The following is a 14,632-nucleotide window of genomic DNA, read 5'->3' as shown; positions in this document are numbered from 1 at the left end:
GCGGGGGCGGGGGCGGGGCTGGGGACTGCGAAAGAGCCGGGCACAGTGCGGGATCTGCTGCCTCCAGGGAATTGCTCTGCTCCCCAGCCCCTTCGGGCAAGCTTCGCCCCGAGCCCTGCCGGCTTCACCCTCAGGCAAAGGGGATTTGGCTGTTCTTCCCATTAACAAACGGGTGAGAAGTACCATGCAGGCCAAGAAGCTCTCAGAGAGCATGGGCTTGCAGGGCAGGGCTGAGGCTCAGGATTTAAAGGAGGGATTGAGTTTTAAGATTAAGAAGAAGAATCTCATTATCAGGGGAAGAACTGGAGCCACTGAGCAGAAAAGATTTGGTTCAGGGCAAGGGGAAGGTTCTCAGCTTTGGTGCGGAAATTGGAGGGAGGGAGGGAGGACTGGTGGGTTGAGATGCTCACCAGCCATGTTCCCTCTAAGGTGCAGTGATCAAGGTTCCTTCTAAGAGGCGGGACGAAAGCGGCGCACTCACGGACTGAAGCAGTGCGCTTATGGATCGCTACACCTTAGAGGGAACATTGCTTCCCACCCAGCTGCAGCTTCCCTACCTGCTGTCCAGAGCGAGTGCTGCAGCAGGGACGTAAGGAGGAGCTGCTGGAGGCTGGGGAAGCCAAGCAGATCCCCTGGCAGTTGCAGCAGTGGCCCGGCCCAGAAGCTGTGTGCACTGGCTGGGGCCATCCCATGCAGGAGGGTGAGAGTGAAGTGCCCAGGCCGCTCGGGTGCAGTTAATTGATGGGTGCCTGCAGGCCAGGTGAAAATCACCTGGTGGGCTGAATGCAGCCCTCAGGCCGTATTTTTGCCTGCACCTGTCCTAATAGGTAAAATGTATGTAGACTTAATGAGCTAAAGCAATTGCTCTCAACCTTTTTTGAACTTGAGACACCCATCGTTGGGCTTGAAGCAACCCTCCGTAACGTTTTTTAATTGAGCAGTATCCAGTGTCCCTGAGCTGAACACATGGCTCTCCCCTGTTCCCCTCCTCCCCATGGTCTCCCCATGATCTCCCAGCTGTGAGCCCTCTCCCCCACTAAACAAGCCACACGGGTCCAGTGCCAGTTGGGGCTTAGCTCCGGCTTCAGCCCTGAGCCGAGGGCTGAAGCTGGAGCTGAGCCACTGCCTGCTCTGGGCCAGTACTTGAATCCAAGACAAGGCTTCCCTCCCCATGCTAAGGAGGGAGGGGGAGAGGAACCTCGTCTTAGCTTCAAGTAAATAGGGTAAGCAAGTGTATGTTCGTCTCCCCAATCAAATGAGCATGCTCAGACCAGACCTGTCACACACTGACAGCACTGAGTTCAACACCGAGTGTGGCAGCCACAGCATTGTCACAAGAGAGCCTTGTTCCAATGAAAAAATTAACACACATAAGACTTGTCCCTGCCAGGAAGAATGTTTCAGCTGCTACCCCTAATTTGATGGCCCAGCAGGAGGAGGTGGTGCGGCCTCTATTACCATCCTTTTTATATAATCACATAATGGCTAGAGCGCTCTTCAAGAGCCAAAGGGGTTTCGAACCCACAGCTCACACCTCCCACGAGGGCGCCATGGGGAGGGCCGCTCCATTCTACCTCTGAACCTGCAACAACATGAAGCAAAATATACAAGAAACCAGAGAGGGAGAGCATAAATCTGTAGCCTAATGGTGCTGGCACACCCCTCTATGAGGGGGCAGACCTGGGTCTCAGACCTCGTTCTGAGGTACCCGCTAGGAAACGTACAGCAAACCCTGGGCTCCGGCTCTCTTCTCTGCTTCTAGAGGAGGGCAGGAGCCACGTGGCTGTACTCGTGCTCGCTCATGTGTTTTCTACCTAGCCTGATGATCCACCCATCAGGCGGTTAGGAGCTCAGTGTTTCAATTCCCTCAGTCTGAAGAAAGGCTAGAATCCAGGCCTCCTGCTTCTTGGGCACAAAGGCAGTGGCAGCACATCCCATTTTAGAAGAAAATGAACCAGCTGCCTGTGCCCAATAGGACGACGTGGGCACTTCCTTCCGGGAGGGGATTTTGACTGGCAATTCCCAGTGTCATGTCAGCACTTTAGTCTACGAGAGAAGTGCAATTTCAGACACCCCCATTTTTCAGCATTTTCTATTGGCTAGCTTTGGCACCCCGTACTGAGTGTTGCCCATTTCAAATCCCACTCTTCTTTCCCTGCACTGGACGGGGAATGGGACATTAGGGAATATAGGGAACTCCATTGTGGGGGGTGGGCCGCTACAAGTTAGGTGTGACAAGGCTCACCAGGTCTAAAGTCCATTTGTAGATCTCGACCCTAGTGGTTAGATACGTTTTCAGGGTTCTTTCTACTGGCTATGATAATTTCTTAATGAGATAAAATTATTGAAAAGACATTTGAGAATCCACTAGGAAAAAATATACTATTTTACTTGCGTCCAGTCATCAAGGGCAACAGTGGCTTAGCCAAATAAGTTGTGAAGATATTAGCAATATACATATATCAGCCATATGGACAGAGGTATATTTTGCACTTTGGGCCTCTTATTAGAAAGCATTACCTAAGTATTTTGTGAAGTACTATAAATCATTTGTTCCTAGATGCCGAAGAAAAGATCAATGCTACAGACAAGGAAGAAAGGGTTGAGGGCACAGACCACAGAATTTGGATTCACTGGCAGCCCAAAGACACATTTGATGGCTACATTGTTGATTGGTGCAACTTTCCGAACTCCCAGCCCTGCGATCTTCAGTGGAAGAGATCTGGTTTCAACACCTCCGGGGTTCTTATCAACGCAGGTGAAAGCAAAACAATCCCTCATTACAGTGTTTATGCTGCAGCTTGTTATTTCTGGGTAGCAGGAAATATATCTCAGGGAAACAATTATTGCAGTAAACATAGCATTAAGTATGGGTCACTGTTTCACAGAGGCTTAGGGCTGGGAGGGACCTCATGAGATCATTGGGTCCAGCCCCTCTGCTTTAGGCAGGAAAGACTGCTGTTCTTTCATGACTAAATTTAGTATCATTTGTGTTGTTTACTTACTGATTCAGACACTCCCGTGATGTTGACAGCATTGCCTGCATTAACATTACCCAGGATACTGAGAAACTAACTAAGATTTAGGGAAGGAGCCTGGTGCATTGTGAATTCTGATGGGTGAAATGGCCAAAGGAGCTCACCGTCCATATTCAGACCACGTATAGAGGAGGAACAAAGGAACCAATCTGTAGTACCTCCAATGCGAAACACACATTTGGGCTTTGCAAATAAAGTCTGCTGCTCAGTGTGCTACATGGCCCCTCTGCCACCAAAAATTTGTCCACCTCAGCACTTAGCTACTAGAATGCTTCAAGCTGGAGAAGCTTATGCTCCAAAGGTACAAGTTCACTCCTTACTGCCAAGCAGATTTAACTTCACACAACTAAAAAGATTTGCATATGAAATCATCTTTTGGGTACTTCATAGCTGCTAACTGGTGCTGCTGAGGGGGTGATAGGCCCATGAAGCAGGCAAAGCTGTATTGCTTTTGGTTTGGCAGAACTATGTAGCATGTTTGAGGGAGCTGCAGCTGGACATGGCAGGTTTACCTTGTAGACCTGATGGTCACAGGAATATCAGAATACTTGAGAACTGTTTGTTAAAAAGCCAGGTGACATTGCTTGTGTGGAACAGGAGTTGAGTATGAATTCATGTGTTTTCTTATAGCCCCCTTGTGTTGACTTCAGTAATATACAGTGAGTGATTTTGCTGAATTACATATCTTTGTATAAAGCAAATGCGATCCTATTTTCTACTCAAAACTACTGAGGTTGTAACCTTTTCAAAATAGCTTTCTTACTTTCTAGTTGCTTTTGTGCCCGGGGTGAGATACCACTTCAGAGTGTTTGGATCTGTAGCTAATAAAGCTTCTTTATTGGAGAAGAAGATTGGATACAGCAAAGAATTGCGTAAGCTGAACACATTTTATCTGTGTACATATTTGCCAAATGGGTCTCATGAAAAGAGGGGAATTTTTCAGTTGCCCTGCGATTTCTCTGCCTTTTTTCAGTTGCTGTAAGAAGTATTTTACATATCCTATACATGTGGACAGATGTAACACTTACAATATTTTAAATAAATTTTAAACCCCAAGAGTCTGGGCCAGGTACAGACATTACACTTTTACTGGTATAAGTGACTGGAAACCGGTTTATGCCCATAACAGGGCAAAAGTTCAGCGCACAGACTTGTTTAAAAAAAGGCAGAACCCAGTCTAGGATTTGCGCCCCCTCCGCCCCTCCAAAGGGTGAATCTGTGTTCTGTTCGCTACCAATCTTAACGGTGCTGCTTACAGAAAGCCACATAACTTGGAGCAATTCTGCCTTGGGCTTTCTCAATGTCTGTACCTAGCCTAGATGTACAGGCAACTTTGGATGAGCTTGAATTTCCTGGAATGTTTCAAAAGCATACTGGGAAAATCAAGTACTATTTTAAGTCAGTCCTCAATGAACCAGTTCAGTGCTATGTGCTGACACAGCATTACGTGCCTACAATCTGCTCAGTCCTCCAGGCATCCCAAGCTGCACCACTCCTTACCTTTCCCAAACTCATGCAGGGCAATGGGGCTGGGATACAATTAGGACCTCTACTGCCCAAAGATCTATTGCCTGCAGAGGCCATAGTCTGTAGGGATAGGGAACCAGAAAGCTTCTGGGTGCCTATATGCAAGTAGGGAGGTTGCTCCAACATGCTGGCAATTACCACACTCCAGCGGCCTCCTAAATCCCATGTATCAGCATCCTGATGCTTCAGAAAGGCAGTGGAGGCATTCAATGAGCTTTAGATAAAGCATCCCTGCCACCAATTTTCAGTGCGAGGACACTGATACACGAGACACTCCAGGCGCCTTAATTAGAGCGGCTCTCAGAGCCATGCTAATTAAAGCATATCTCTCCCCACCCCCAGGCATGTGTATAAATGCCCCCCCGTGTCAGGTTCACTTCCGACCCTCAGCAGAGGGCCCAGGCTTATTTGGGATGGTAGGAGATAGGTTCCAGGGGGGCTTTGTGACCCCCAGCTTGTGGTGGGGGAGTGGTTGTGCCTGTAACAGTAAACGTCTGTCAGTCACGGGGTACTGGTAAGGAAATAAAGCCAGAGCACAGTGGGTACTTAATAGAGCAGATGCCTGTGAGCTCAATGTGAAGTGAATTAATAGCCCATTCACTCTTAATTATTTCTCACCCTCTGTGTTGCACTCTTGGAGCCAGCCCTGCCTGGCAGGTTCCACCCTGCAGACACATCTGTTTGCAGTTGTTGGCAATGTAAGGTGCTTGTGGAGCTTTTTAGGAAAGTCCTTTTAAAATCACAGCATGAGGCCAAGACTGTGGGAAATCCCAAAGCAACCAGTCCCCAAAAGGAAGTAGCAGCAGCCCCCAACTTCCCTGCCCCACACGCATGTACCTGGTCACTCCCTGTTTGGGTACCACCACATAGTTCAGTAGTAGGCAAGCAAGTAGAGGCATGGGCCATGCACGTGAAGCATTCAGGAAAACAAAGCAATGGGTTATGGGTTGGGTGGAGAGCAGCTGGGGCAGCCCAGAAGCAAGGGGCAAGAAACACCTGGTGACCCCTCCAAACCTCCTTCCCCAACTGAGCCTGGGATCCCACGGCCCACGATCAAGGTGGAATTGACAAGGTGACCTCTAGGACAGGGTTTGGAAAAGCTGGGGAGTTCTTGGCAGGGGACCCAGAGCACTCAGCCCCCTGGGAACTGCAAGCAGGGGGCCACACAGTACCCCCAACATCTGGCAACCTCTCTGCTCCAGCCGCCTGCTCCAATCCAGGTCTTCCTCCCCCGCTAGGGGAATCCCAGGAAAACTGCAGGCACTGAACCCTGGAAGGGATGATATTCTAGGTACTTTACCACCCCCGGTGGTGCTTTGGCATCAATGCAGTCCCTAAAAGGTGAGGGTTTTACTTCCAACAATTAGCAGTGGGCATGTAAACATTTCCATCCAGGGACAATTGTGAATTGGCTCCCAACCAGCAATATTCTTGGAATGGTTCAAGTGTTATATCTGTTCACAGCCTGTGTCATTTCTGCCTGCCTCCACTGAAAAAAACCATATCTTAGCCTTTTGGCTAAGTTCAAATGCGACTGGGGGCATCTGAATTCCTGGGCCTGTGGCTTGCATGCAGGATGCATGTCTGGACATGGGGAGTATCTAAACTGGGAAGCAGGATATGGGCCTGGTTGAAGTTATATGGTCCCTGGATATTTATAGACATGGTTATTTGATTTGGCCATTGGAAAGAAAAAAAAAAAAGGAAAAAAAAAAGGAAGGAAAAAAAAAAGAGAGAGAATTTTACACTGTGTTCCTGTAATGAAGCACTGCACATAGCATGGTGAGAAATATGTGCTAACCATTGGGTTAGTACATCTCTGAGGAAAACAAGACTTAGATGGATTAAGTTATAATTCTACTGAGCAATAACTGTGAATAAGTAGTAGCTTTTATGCATGATGTGGGTGATTCAGTTGATGTTTTGTGAAGCCAAGAGGCTCTGGGAAGGAGATGACTTAGTTCTTATTTTACTTGAAAGTTACTGAGGTTCAGTTTATAAACACAAATGCAAATTTAACAAGACACAACATGTAAGAATTCGGGGACTCCAAGTGAGGGGACAAATATTTTAGGAAGTTAAAAAAAAAGAATCTGTGCATTTAACAATTTGTTTTCTTCCAGCTCCTAGTGACCCTGATGTGAAAATAATTGGCCTGATTCCCTACTCAGTGAGTCTAGCCTGGGATTCGTATCGCACAGATGAGACCCAGCCTGGTTTTATAAAAGGTTACAATATTTATGTGAAAAGTCTGCAAGGATGCAATTTGAAGGGGTCCACAAAATACATGGCTCCAGGTAATACACTTGGGAAGTTCTCGCATGTAGGCAAATAAATTAATGGGACAATAAACAGGGCAATTCTGATTTCTGCAATGGCTGGACAGAATGTTTTTAAATTGACAGAAGTAGGACTCAGCCATTAAAGGCAGGCAGTTATTTAGGGCCCCACATTATATTTGCAGGCATCTTCCACTGCCTTCTAAGCATGCTATACTTGCAGGAATAACTGCAGGATTGCATACTATTGAACTGGTTCAATTTCTCTCACAAGCCATACTTTCTCAGCTGGCCACCTGTCTTCTTGGAAGAGCTGCAGAAAGTGTGGTCAGTTTTAGAGTTAGGTAGGGTCTGTTATATGCTGATATTTCGAAAGCTTTGGGGTCCCAGCTCTGAAAAGTCTCATTTGCCCAAATGCTGTGCTCTGTCTACACAGCAGCTGAGCTTAGCTGGGAGTGGTATAACCAGCATTCATGGCACAGAGCTATTCGAGGCTATCTTTTCTTTGATTTTCTTGCGTGACCTTGAATTCTCCTCCAGACAATGAGTTATTTTGATGCATCAAAATTTTCTGATGTTCCCACCAAACAAAAGAAACTTTCCCTACCTCTTTTCCAAAACAAGCCACATCCTTGGCCCATTATCCTCTGCTGATTGGGGAGGCACTAGGTTGAAGAGCTGTAAGTCTGTCCAAGCCCAGGCTATAGGAAGCCTGTCCACCAAACTCCTTTCAAAACAAAATTAACAACAGAACGCTGGACACGTCCATAATTCTGAACATTTGCAAATATTCCTACCCATAAAGGGTATAAAAGCAAGGGTCAACTAGTTTTCTGTTGTCAGGCAGCCATCTAGGAATCTCAGGTAAAACTCAAGTAACTGGGTGAGAATGAGGGATGTGGCTGAGGAAAACTTTAAAACAGCGGTGGCCAGCTTATGTGTGTGGCACATTTCAGATCAGGGAGGGCACAGGCAGCACAAAGGGGCTTAGGGCAGAGCAGGAGAGTGGGCAGGAAGCAGAAAGCAGAAAGCAGAGCAGAAAAATCAGACAGGGAAATGGGATCAGAGGGGTGCTTGGGAAGGATATGGGGTTAATTTTTGGCAAGCCTGCCAATGGTTTGTCCCCCACTGCTTTACAACAAGACAAGACTGATTAGCTCAATTTTCTTGTGAGATACAGCTGTGGTTGGGACCCACTAAAAGGATGGAACAGGGCCCCCTTGCATTGCAGGCATTTCTTGGCCCCAGCCATCTTGAAGGTGCTCACTTGTATTTTCAACCAGAAGGCAAGCAATAGAGAGGAAGAAACAGAACAAGAAAAGAAATTCTGATGAGTCTTTAGCAAAGGTAACTGAATTGTGCAACAGGAAAATGACCTGCAGATTGATGAAATCAGAGCCCTCTGTTGGGAAGCTGGTGGGTGGTCCTTACCTGGCAGGCTTAGTGCTCTGTGATGGCACATCAGGGAATACAGATTTAAAAGCACCCAGAATGGGAGTAATGGTTTGTCATGTCTGATTTTAGATGGGTTGGTCTGGTGCAAATACACAATCAAAAATCCAGAAGAGAAGAGGTTCACTGTGGAACACTTGGTGCCCAGCACAGCCTACCAGCTGGCCGTTAAAGCTGTCACAGGCGGAGGAGAGACCCCCATCACTCAGACTGTGAACATAAATGCGTTGGATGACCGTGAGCTTTGAAAATGCAAATGTGCACTGTGGTTGGGAGTTACCTGTCAGAGCTGGCTGGTATTCTGGAAGGAAAACATGCCCTCTCAGATTACTTAGAATGAGCATGTATCTGAGAGAGCTGGTATTGTTTAAAAAACATGCAGTAATCAGCATAGTAACTACTTTTCAGTACTTTTAACTTGCATAGCTCCTTTCATCTTAGAAACTAAAAGGATTGCATAATGTCACGGAAGCCTCATAAACCTCCTGTGAAATAGTGAGTAAATGTATACCTGCTTTGCAAGTCCCAAGGACAAGCAATAGGCAGTTGTCTCAGGTGCTAACAGGAGCGGGGGGAGGGGGGAGTGGAAAGCAAGATCTTGTTGCAGTCTTCTCACTGCGATCATGAAGGCAGCAGCAACCAGAAGCTGCTGTTACCCCCATATGCAGCAGGTGCCACAAGTGCACTCTTACACTACTGCAAAGGCATGGACTCAAAAGGCAGGTCTCAGACCCCAGAAATCCTGATTACCAAGCCTCTTCTCCAAATATCAGACCATTGTGAAAAGGAATGGCATTTATTTCTAGCCAGCTTTCCAACCTAGAGAAAAATGTATAAAGGTTCATTAGCTAATGAGTGTTTATGACATGAGGAAGTACTAAGTTGTGTGCAAAGAAGGAATTTTGAATTTCAAACATGAATTCTTTTAGAAAATTGGTTTGGAAAGCTGGTCATTCATACATTGTGTGCTAGGGGTACCAGAAGAAGGACGATTGCCAGATAATCATGCTGCCTCACCGGCTAGATCTGACGTGCAAAAGAACTTGCTTGTAATTCTGGCTGCTTGGAGAAACCACTTAGGGGGCTTGTTGGCCTTGGGACTTAATGCCTCCTGGCTGGAATTCTCCAGCTCTGACAAGCTTTACCCTTGGAAAATGTGGTAATTTTGGTTAGTTCACAAAAATGTTACATACTTCCACCTTGGTGACTACAACCTTCCAGTCAGCTAGTGATTTGTACTTGGTGTGGGAGCTCCTGACCATGATTACAAAGGTGGTAAAAATTTATAGGACAATTATTAAACCATCTCCAAAGACAAGCCTTTTGTCCCAACACTCTGTTAATTTAAGAATGTACTTTCATAACATGAATTTCCTTGTTGGCTGCAACACTACAAGAATTCACACACAGCTGCATCATGCTAACTGCGCCTTGTCTCTAATTATGTTGATGCCAAGAAGGGAAAAAGCTGAAAATTAATTTTGAAAATATTATTGTTCTTTCGTAGTAAATATGACATATCTTCCACTTGTGCTGGGGATCATTCCTTTTGTGCTGATAACCGCCATTTGCTTCTGGAAACACAAATGGTAAATTCAATACATTTTTTCTGTAAATGGAGAATTGACTATTTTAATCTGAACCAGGGTTGCAGCTTGTCACAAAGACCTCTTCATTTCTCCCTCTTCTTATGTCTCTTAGTAAGCAGATGCCTTAAGTGTTTGGCTTGTAGTTATTATATGGAGCTAAATTACTGATTCCACAGATCAAAAGAGGATAAATTTTGACAGGAAAAAAAAATCAACATTTTAATTTGTCTCTCTGTATTTTGCTAGGTTGAAGGATTGTTGCTGTCAAATTCCCAGTCCTGACGCAAAAGTGCTCTCCTTTGATGGATTTAAGGTAAGGTCACTACACAAACTGGGTAACTGAATTGTCTATTCTCTGATTAGGATCCAGTAAAAGAAAGAAAAAAAAGAATTAGCATAATTTTGTTAGTGTGTTTATTACTAGTTTAAAAAAAATAAATAAAAATGATGTTCCTTTTACAAAAGGCTCATCTTACTAATGTCAATTTTGGTAGACTACACTCCATTTTCCTTCACAAAGACTCTATAGCGAGTGATCAGGTTATTCTAAGGATTCTTAAACAGGATGCCATGGCACCCTAGGGTGTGATGAGATCCTTTTCAAAGGTGTGGTGCAATATTAGTACTCTTAGGGTGTGTACACATGTACTAAACTGACTTAAGTAACCTGACTTAACTAAGCCATGTCAGAGCATACACACATACAGCTCCTTGACATAGTGGGAGCAATATTGTAAGCTAAATTGACTTAGTGAATATGGCTCAAGATAATACACCTTGGCGGCGGTATATGCTCTGTACAGTTAAGTTGGCTCTGTACACCTTAACTGTATGCTCTGATCGGCTTAGAAAAAGTTAAGCTGGCTTAACTGTCAGAAAGTTAGTAAATGTGTACATACCATATGGTATCCAAACCCTTACAATGACTCACAAGTTAAAGATTTTAGACAGAAATCCATATGGTCAAAACCGTGCTAACCTTTTGTGGTCTCTGAGTTATTTGCAAGAGAAGAATTACTTTATTATGTTTCCATAGTGAAAAATAGAGTGAAAAGCTACACACTGCCATTTTCTGAGTAATGCCTTAAGTCTAAAAAAAGTGGTTTACACTTTGAAGTCTGTTCTTGCAAAAAGAGGTGCTAAAGAGTTACTGCTGAATACAGTTTCTGCACAGAAAGTCTTGACATGCTTACAAAAACCTGTTGAGGTAGACAAGTCCTTCCAGTGTTACTATTTAAAATCCTAACTTTCAAAGTTAGATCATAATAGACTTGCCCTTGGAATCATGCACTAGATATAGACTAGATGAGTCCTTTAAAACTATGGGTACGGACAGACACATTATATAGTGGAGAGACAGGGAGCTTATTGCATATTAGCTTTTCCACAGAAACTGTTCGGTGCCTCTGTGAGGGGTGAATTGCTGCAGTTTATCTTCCATTTACTGCACGATAGGAGCAAACACACAGTCAGTTCCAGCCTCCATCCTTTAATTCAGATTAATTTGTTTGGCTGCCCATAGTCTATATTTGATTGCTCCTTCTCACCTCATATCTGATGCACATTAAATTTTTTGGAGAACAGTTCTATTTAAGTACATCATAAATGAAGTACTTCATCACATTTAAAATAGATTTGGTAGAGAAAGACCCTGCTTTGCCTAACATGTCAACCTTGATGCTGATGTTCAGTGTAGTTTTTAGAAGAGGAAGGCTGTCAAAACATGTTTAAATATTCTATTGCAGTCTGCTTTTTGTTACAGAAATTACAAAGATAAAACCTATGCAAGTCTTTAATGGGGCCTGCTTTTTCATTACCTAGCATATTTCATATGTTAAGCTTAGACAGTATTGGACAGGTGTTTTTCTTTAAAATTAATTTCCGCTAAAGATACCAATTAACTAGAATCATGTCTGTTCTGGTTATTCTGTAGGTGGCTTCTGAAACAGAATTGAAAGTAAGTGACTGCATTCCTGATGTTGTAACATTGGAGAGCAAGTCAGAAGCCAAGAAATTAAATCTGTGGAGCCAGAGGACTATGCAGGAAGAAAGGAAGACTGCCGTTACTGATTCTTCTTGGCTTTCCCTCGTTCCAAATGAAGACAGAGATTTTACATGCTCATCCTCTGATTCAGAAGCTGGCATTTGGCATTTAAAAAACCCTGTCTACTTGTCCAGTGCTGCATATGATTCCCTGCCTTATCAGAACCTGCACATGTTACATACGAGTGAGCCACAACCTCTTCCGTTATTATACCAGCCACAGCATGACATTGAGATCATGAATAAAGACACTGTCATGCCACGAAGAGAAGCTATGATTGGAGACACCAGCTTGATATATATTTCACAAATGGAAGCGTCTTGCTCTGGGACTAGATTAAATTACTTGTATTGTTCCACTGAGCCTGGTGAATGTTTAGGTTACAACCCTAGTTCAGACCTGGTTACATCTATATCTGATGGAGACCTTGAGCAGTATAGCCCTACCTTCACCAGCACAACAGGGACATTGCTTCTAGACTAGCATTAAACCTTGATAAATATATGTATAGTGCAATGATCTGTATGGTGCAGTTCAACCAGGAGTAATGGGCATATAGCATAAATTAGACAATAAAGGTTTATCACTTGTATTATATAGGGGATCAGATCATGGTTGTCACTTCTGGCCTTAGAGAAGCACCATAGTTTAAATGAGCTTATGAAGTCCAAAAACTAATACAGAGAACTTAAACCACTTTCATAATTAGCTAGGAGCACACTACATACATCATATTCCCTATGTACTTGGTACAATTCTTGAAGTGTAAATAGAAAGCATGTATCAGGAACCTCAGCATAGACCACTCAACTTTTAATTTCCTATGTTTTGTTGTTTGAATCTATGCTTTTTGTTTATATTTCTAGAAAATAAAACATTTTGTGGAAAGTCAACTGAATCCTCATTCAGCTAATGAAATATTTAAGAAGAATTTGTTGTGGTATGTTTGAATAATTGTTTCACAGTTCAAGGTTGAAAACAATTCTTTAGAAGACAGAATTCGTGTCTTCAACCTCCTTGTGTATTGCAATCCCATGGTTCATTACTCAGGCCTGGATCTCAGACTATAGTATCCTGTGAACCAAGCAGGATTGCTTTGGAAACTGTACAGCTTTGCCTGTGCAATTCTGTCCTTTGGTAGCTTGTGAGCAGTGGATGTAAAGTGACTGAAACAGCCTTTTCAGAATAAAATGGAATGCAATCTCAGTGGCAAGAAGCTATGCACAGCAAAATGCAGGGGCAGATCTAGGATTTTGTACACTGCGGTGCAGAAGCAGCAGCCAACGCTGCAGGGATGGCTGCACCCCCTTCTCTCTCCTCCACTTCCCCCCCAGGGCAGGCAGACAGCACTGTGGGAGCAGCAGCTGGGGGCTTTTTTAAAGTCCTTCAATCAGGTAACAATCTTCCCTCCCTTCCCATCAATGCTCAGTAGCACCTTTCCTGTCCTAATCTCACCCCCCTGCCCAGGGGTGGGGGAAACTGCAAAGCTGCTCCTGCTCCACTCCAGCCTGGCTGCAGGTGGAGCCAGCCTCAGCCAGAGACAGCATTGGATATGGTGCACAGATTCCTTTCACCTGTGCCTCTCCCAGGCTGGCAGGGGACACCAGGGAAACTAGGCAGGAGGGGAACCAGCTTGTCACTCCTGCTGTCCCCAGCTGTGCCTGGCTCCCTGCAGAGCTGGGTTGCAGATCTTGGCTGGAAGGCGCAGAAGTGGCTCTGGAGCTTCCTCCACCCCTGGGGGAGCTGGAGGGCATGGAGGGAAGGAAGAGAGGGATTCTTATCTGATTCAGGGTCTTAAAAGTCCTTGGCTGCTGCTCCTTTGGCATTGTTGGCTGCAAGGCAGAGGCTGCATCTGTGCTACTGCACACCCTCTGGCTTTGCCCCTGGAAAAACAACAGAACAATCTACAGCAGTGATCTCCAACCTTTTTAAGTAGGAGATCCCCTTCGGCATTTAAAAGCAATCCAAGATCTACTGTGCGCCACCCTCCCCCAGCAGGTAAATCTGTGGGGAGGGAAGGTGGGGACAGATTGAGGCAGAGGGAGAAAAAATTATTTGGGGGTGTGCCTCCCCAGCAGATAAGTCCCACCTGGCCAGGGCACCACTCAATTTACCCCAGCTCCTGCCTCTGCAGCACTGTCCCTCACCACAGGGGCCTCAATCTAGTTCCTGCCCCTTCCCTCCCCCATGGACTGACCTGCTGGCCTGGGGCATGGCATGAGTGTACACGGGCACTCAGCCCCCCATCCCAGCCTCCGATCAACTCCAAGAGGCTCCAAGATCTACCGGTGGATCAAGATCCACTTGTTGGTGACCACTGATCTACAGGCACCTAAAGCTCAGAGAGGCAGAGCCTGTTCCTACTGCTGTCACTTCTGTGTTCAGTTTCCTATCTCTGTAAGAGGGGTGCCCCTTTAAAAGTCCCAGGGAAGTCCATTGTTTGTCCTGTTTGAGGCCCATTCTGGGGTCAGATGTCATGGACTAACTTTAGAGCAATTGATTTTCTTAATTGTCTGATATTTTTGGGATGGGTGTTGTCAGACTGTCTTCCTCTCCATTTGGCATTAAGGTAGCTGTTTTCTGTCATTAAACTTCTTGTATGTAAGCAGCAAACACCACAACAAGCAAATATATGTAGAGTTTCAGGAATATCTCATGTTCTTCAAAAATGAGGTGAAACTAAGAATGGTCAAGCTGAGTAAC

The 14,632-nt window shown here is 45.1% G+C and overlaps 1 protein-coding gene across 1 annotated transcript in view; it reads left to right on the top strand.

Annotated features, from left to right (window-relative positions):
- Positions 1–12,818, top strand: part of OSMR (oncostatin M receptor) — a 65,492-nt gene extending 52,674 nt beyond the window's left edge. The window contains exons 11-17 of the mRNA XM_019517938.1: positions 2,561–2,758; positions 3,809–3,910; positions 6,689–6,862; positions 8,369–8,533; positions 9,804–9,885; positions 10,132–10,198; positions 11,819–12,818. Of these exons, the coding sequence (XP_019373483.1) occupies positions 2,561–2,758; positions 3,809–3,910; positions 6,689–6,862; positions 8,369–8,533; positions 9,804–9,885; positions 10,132–10,198; positions 11,819–12,412 (1,382 nt within the window). The 3' untranslated portion in view covers positions 12,413–12,818. The remainder of the gene's footprint in view (positions 1–2,560; positions 2,759–3,808; positions 3,911–6,688; positions 6,863–8,368; positions 8,534–9,803; positions 9,886–10,131; positions 10,199–11,818) is intronic.
- The last annotated feature ends 1,814 nt before the right edge of the window (positions 12,819–14,632 follow it).

Source organism: Gavialis gangeticus, unplaced genomic scaffold (assembly GCF_001723915.1).
Source record: "Gavialis gangeticus isolate Ggan-Ray unplaced genomic scaffold, GavGan_comp1, whole genome shotgun sequence".
NCBI lineage: Eukaryota > Metazoa > Chordata > Crocodylia > Gavialidae > Gavialis > Gavialis gangeticus.
The sequence above is the reverse complement of the archived record's forward strand: the minus strand, read 5'-3'. Positions and strand labels throughout refer to the sequence as shown.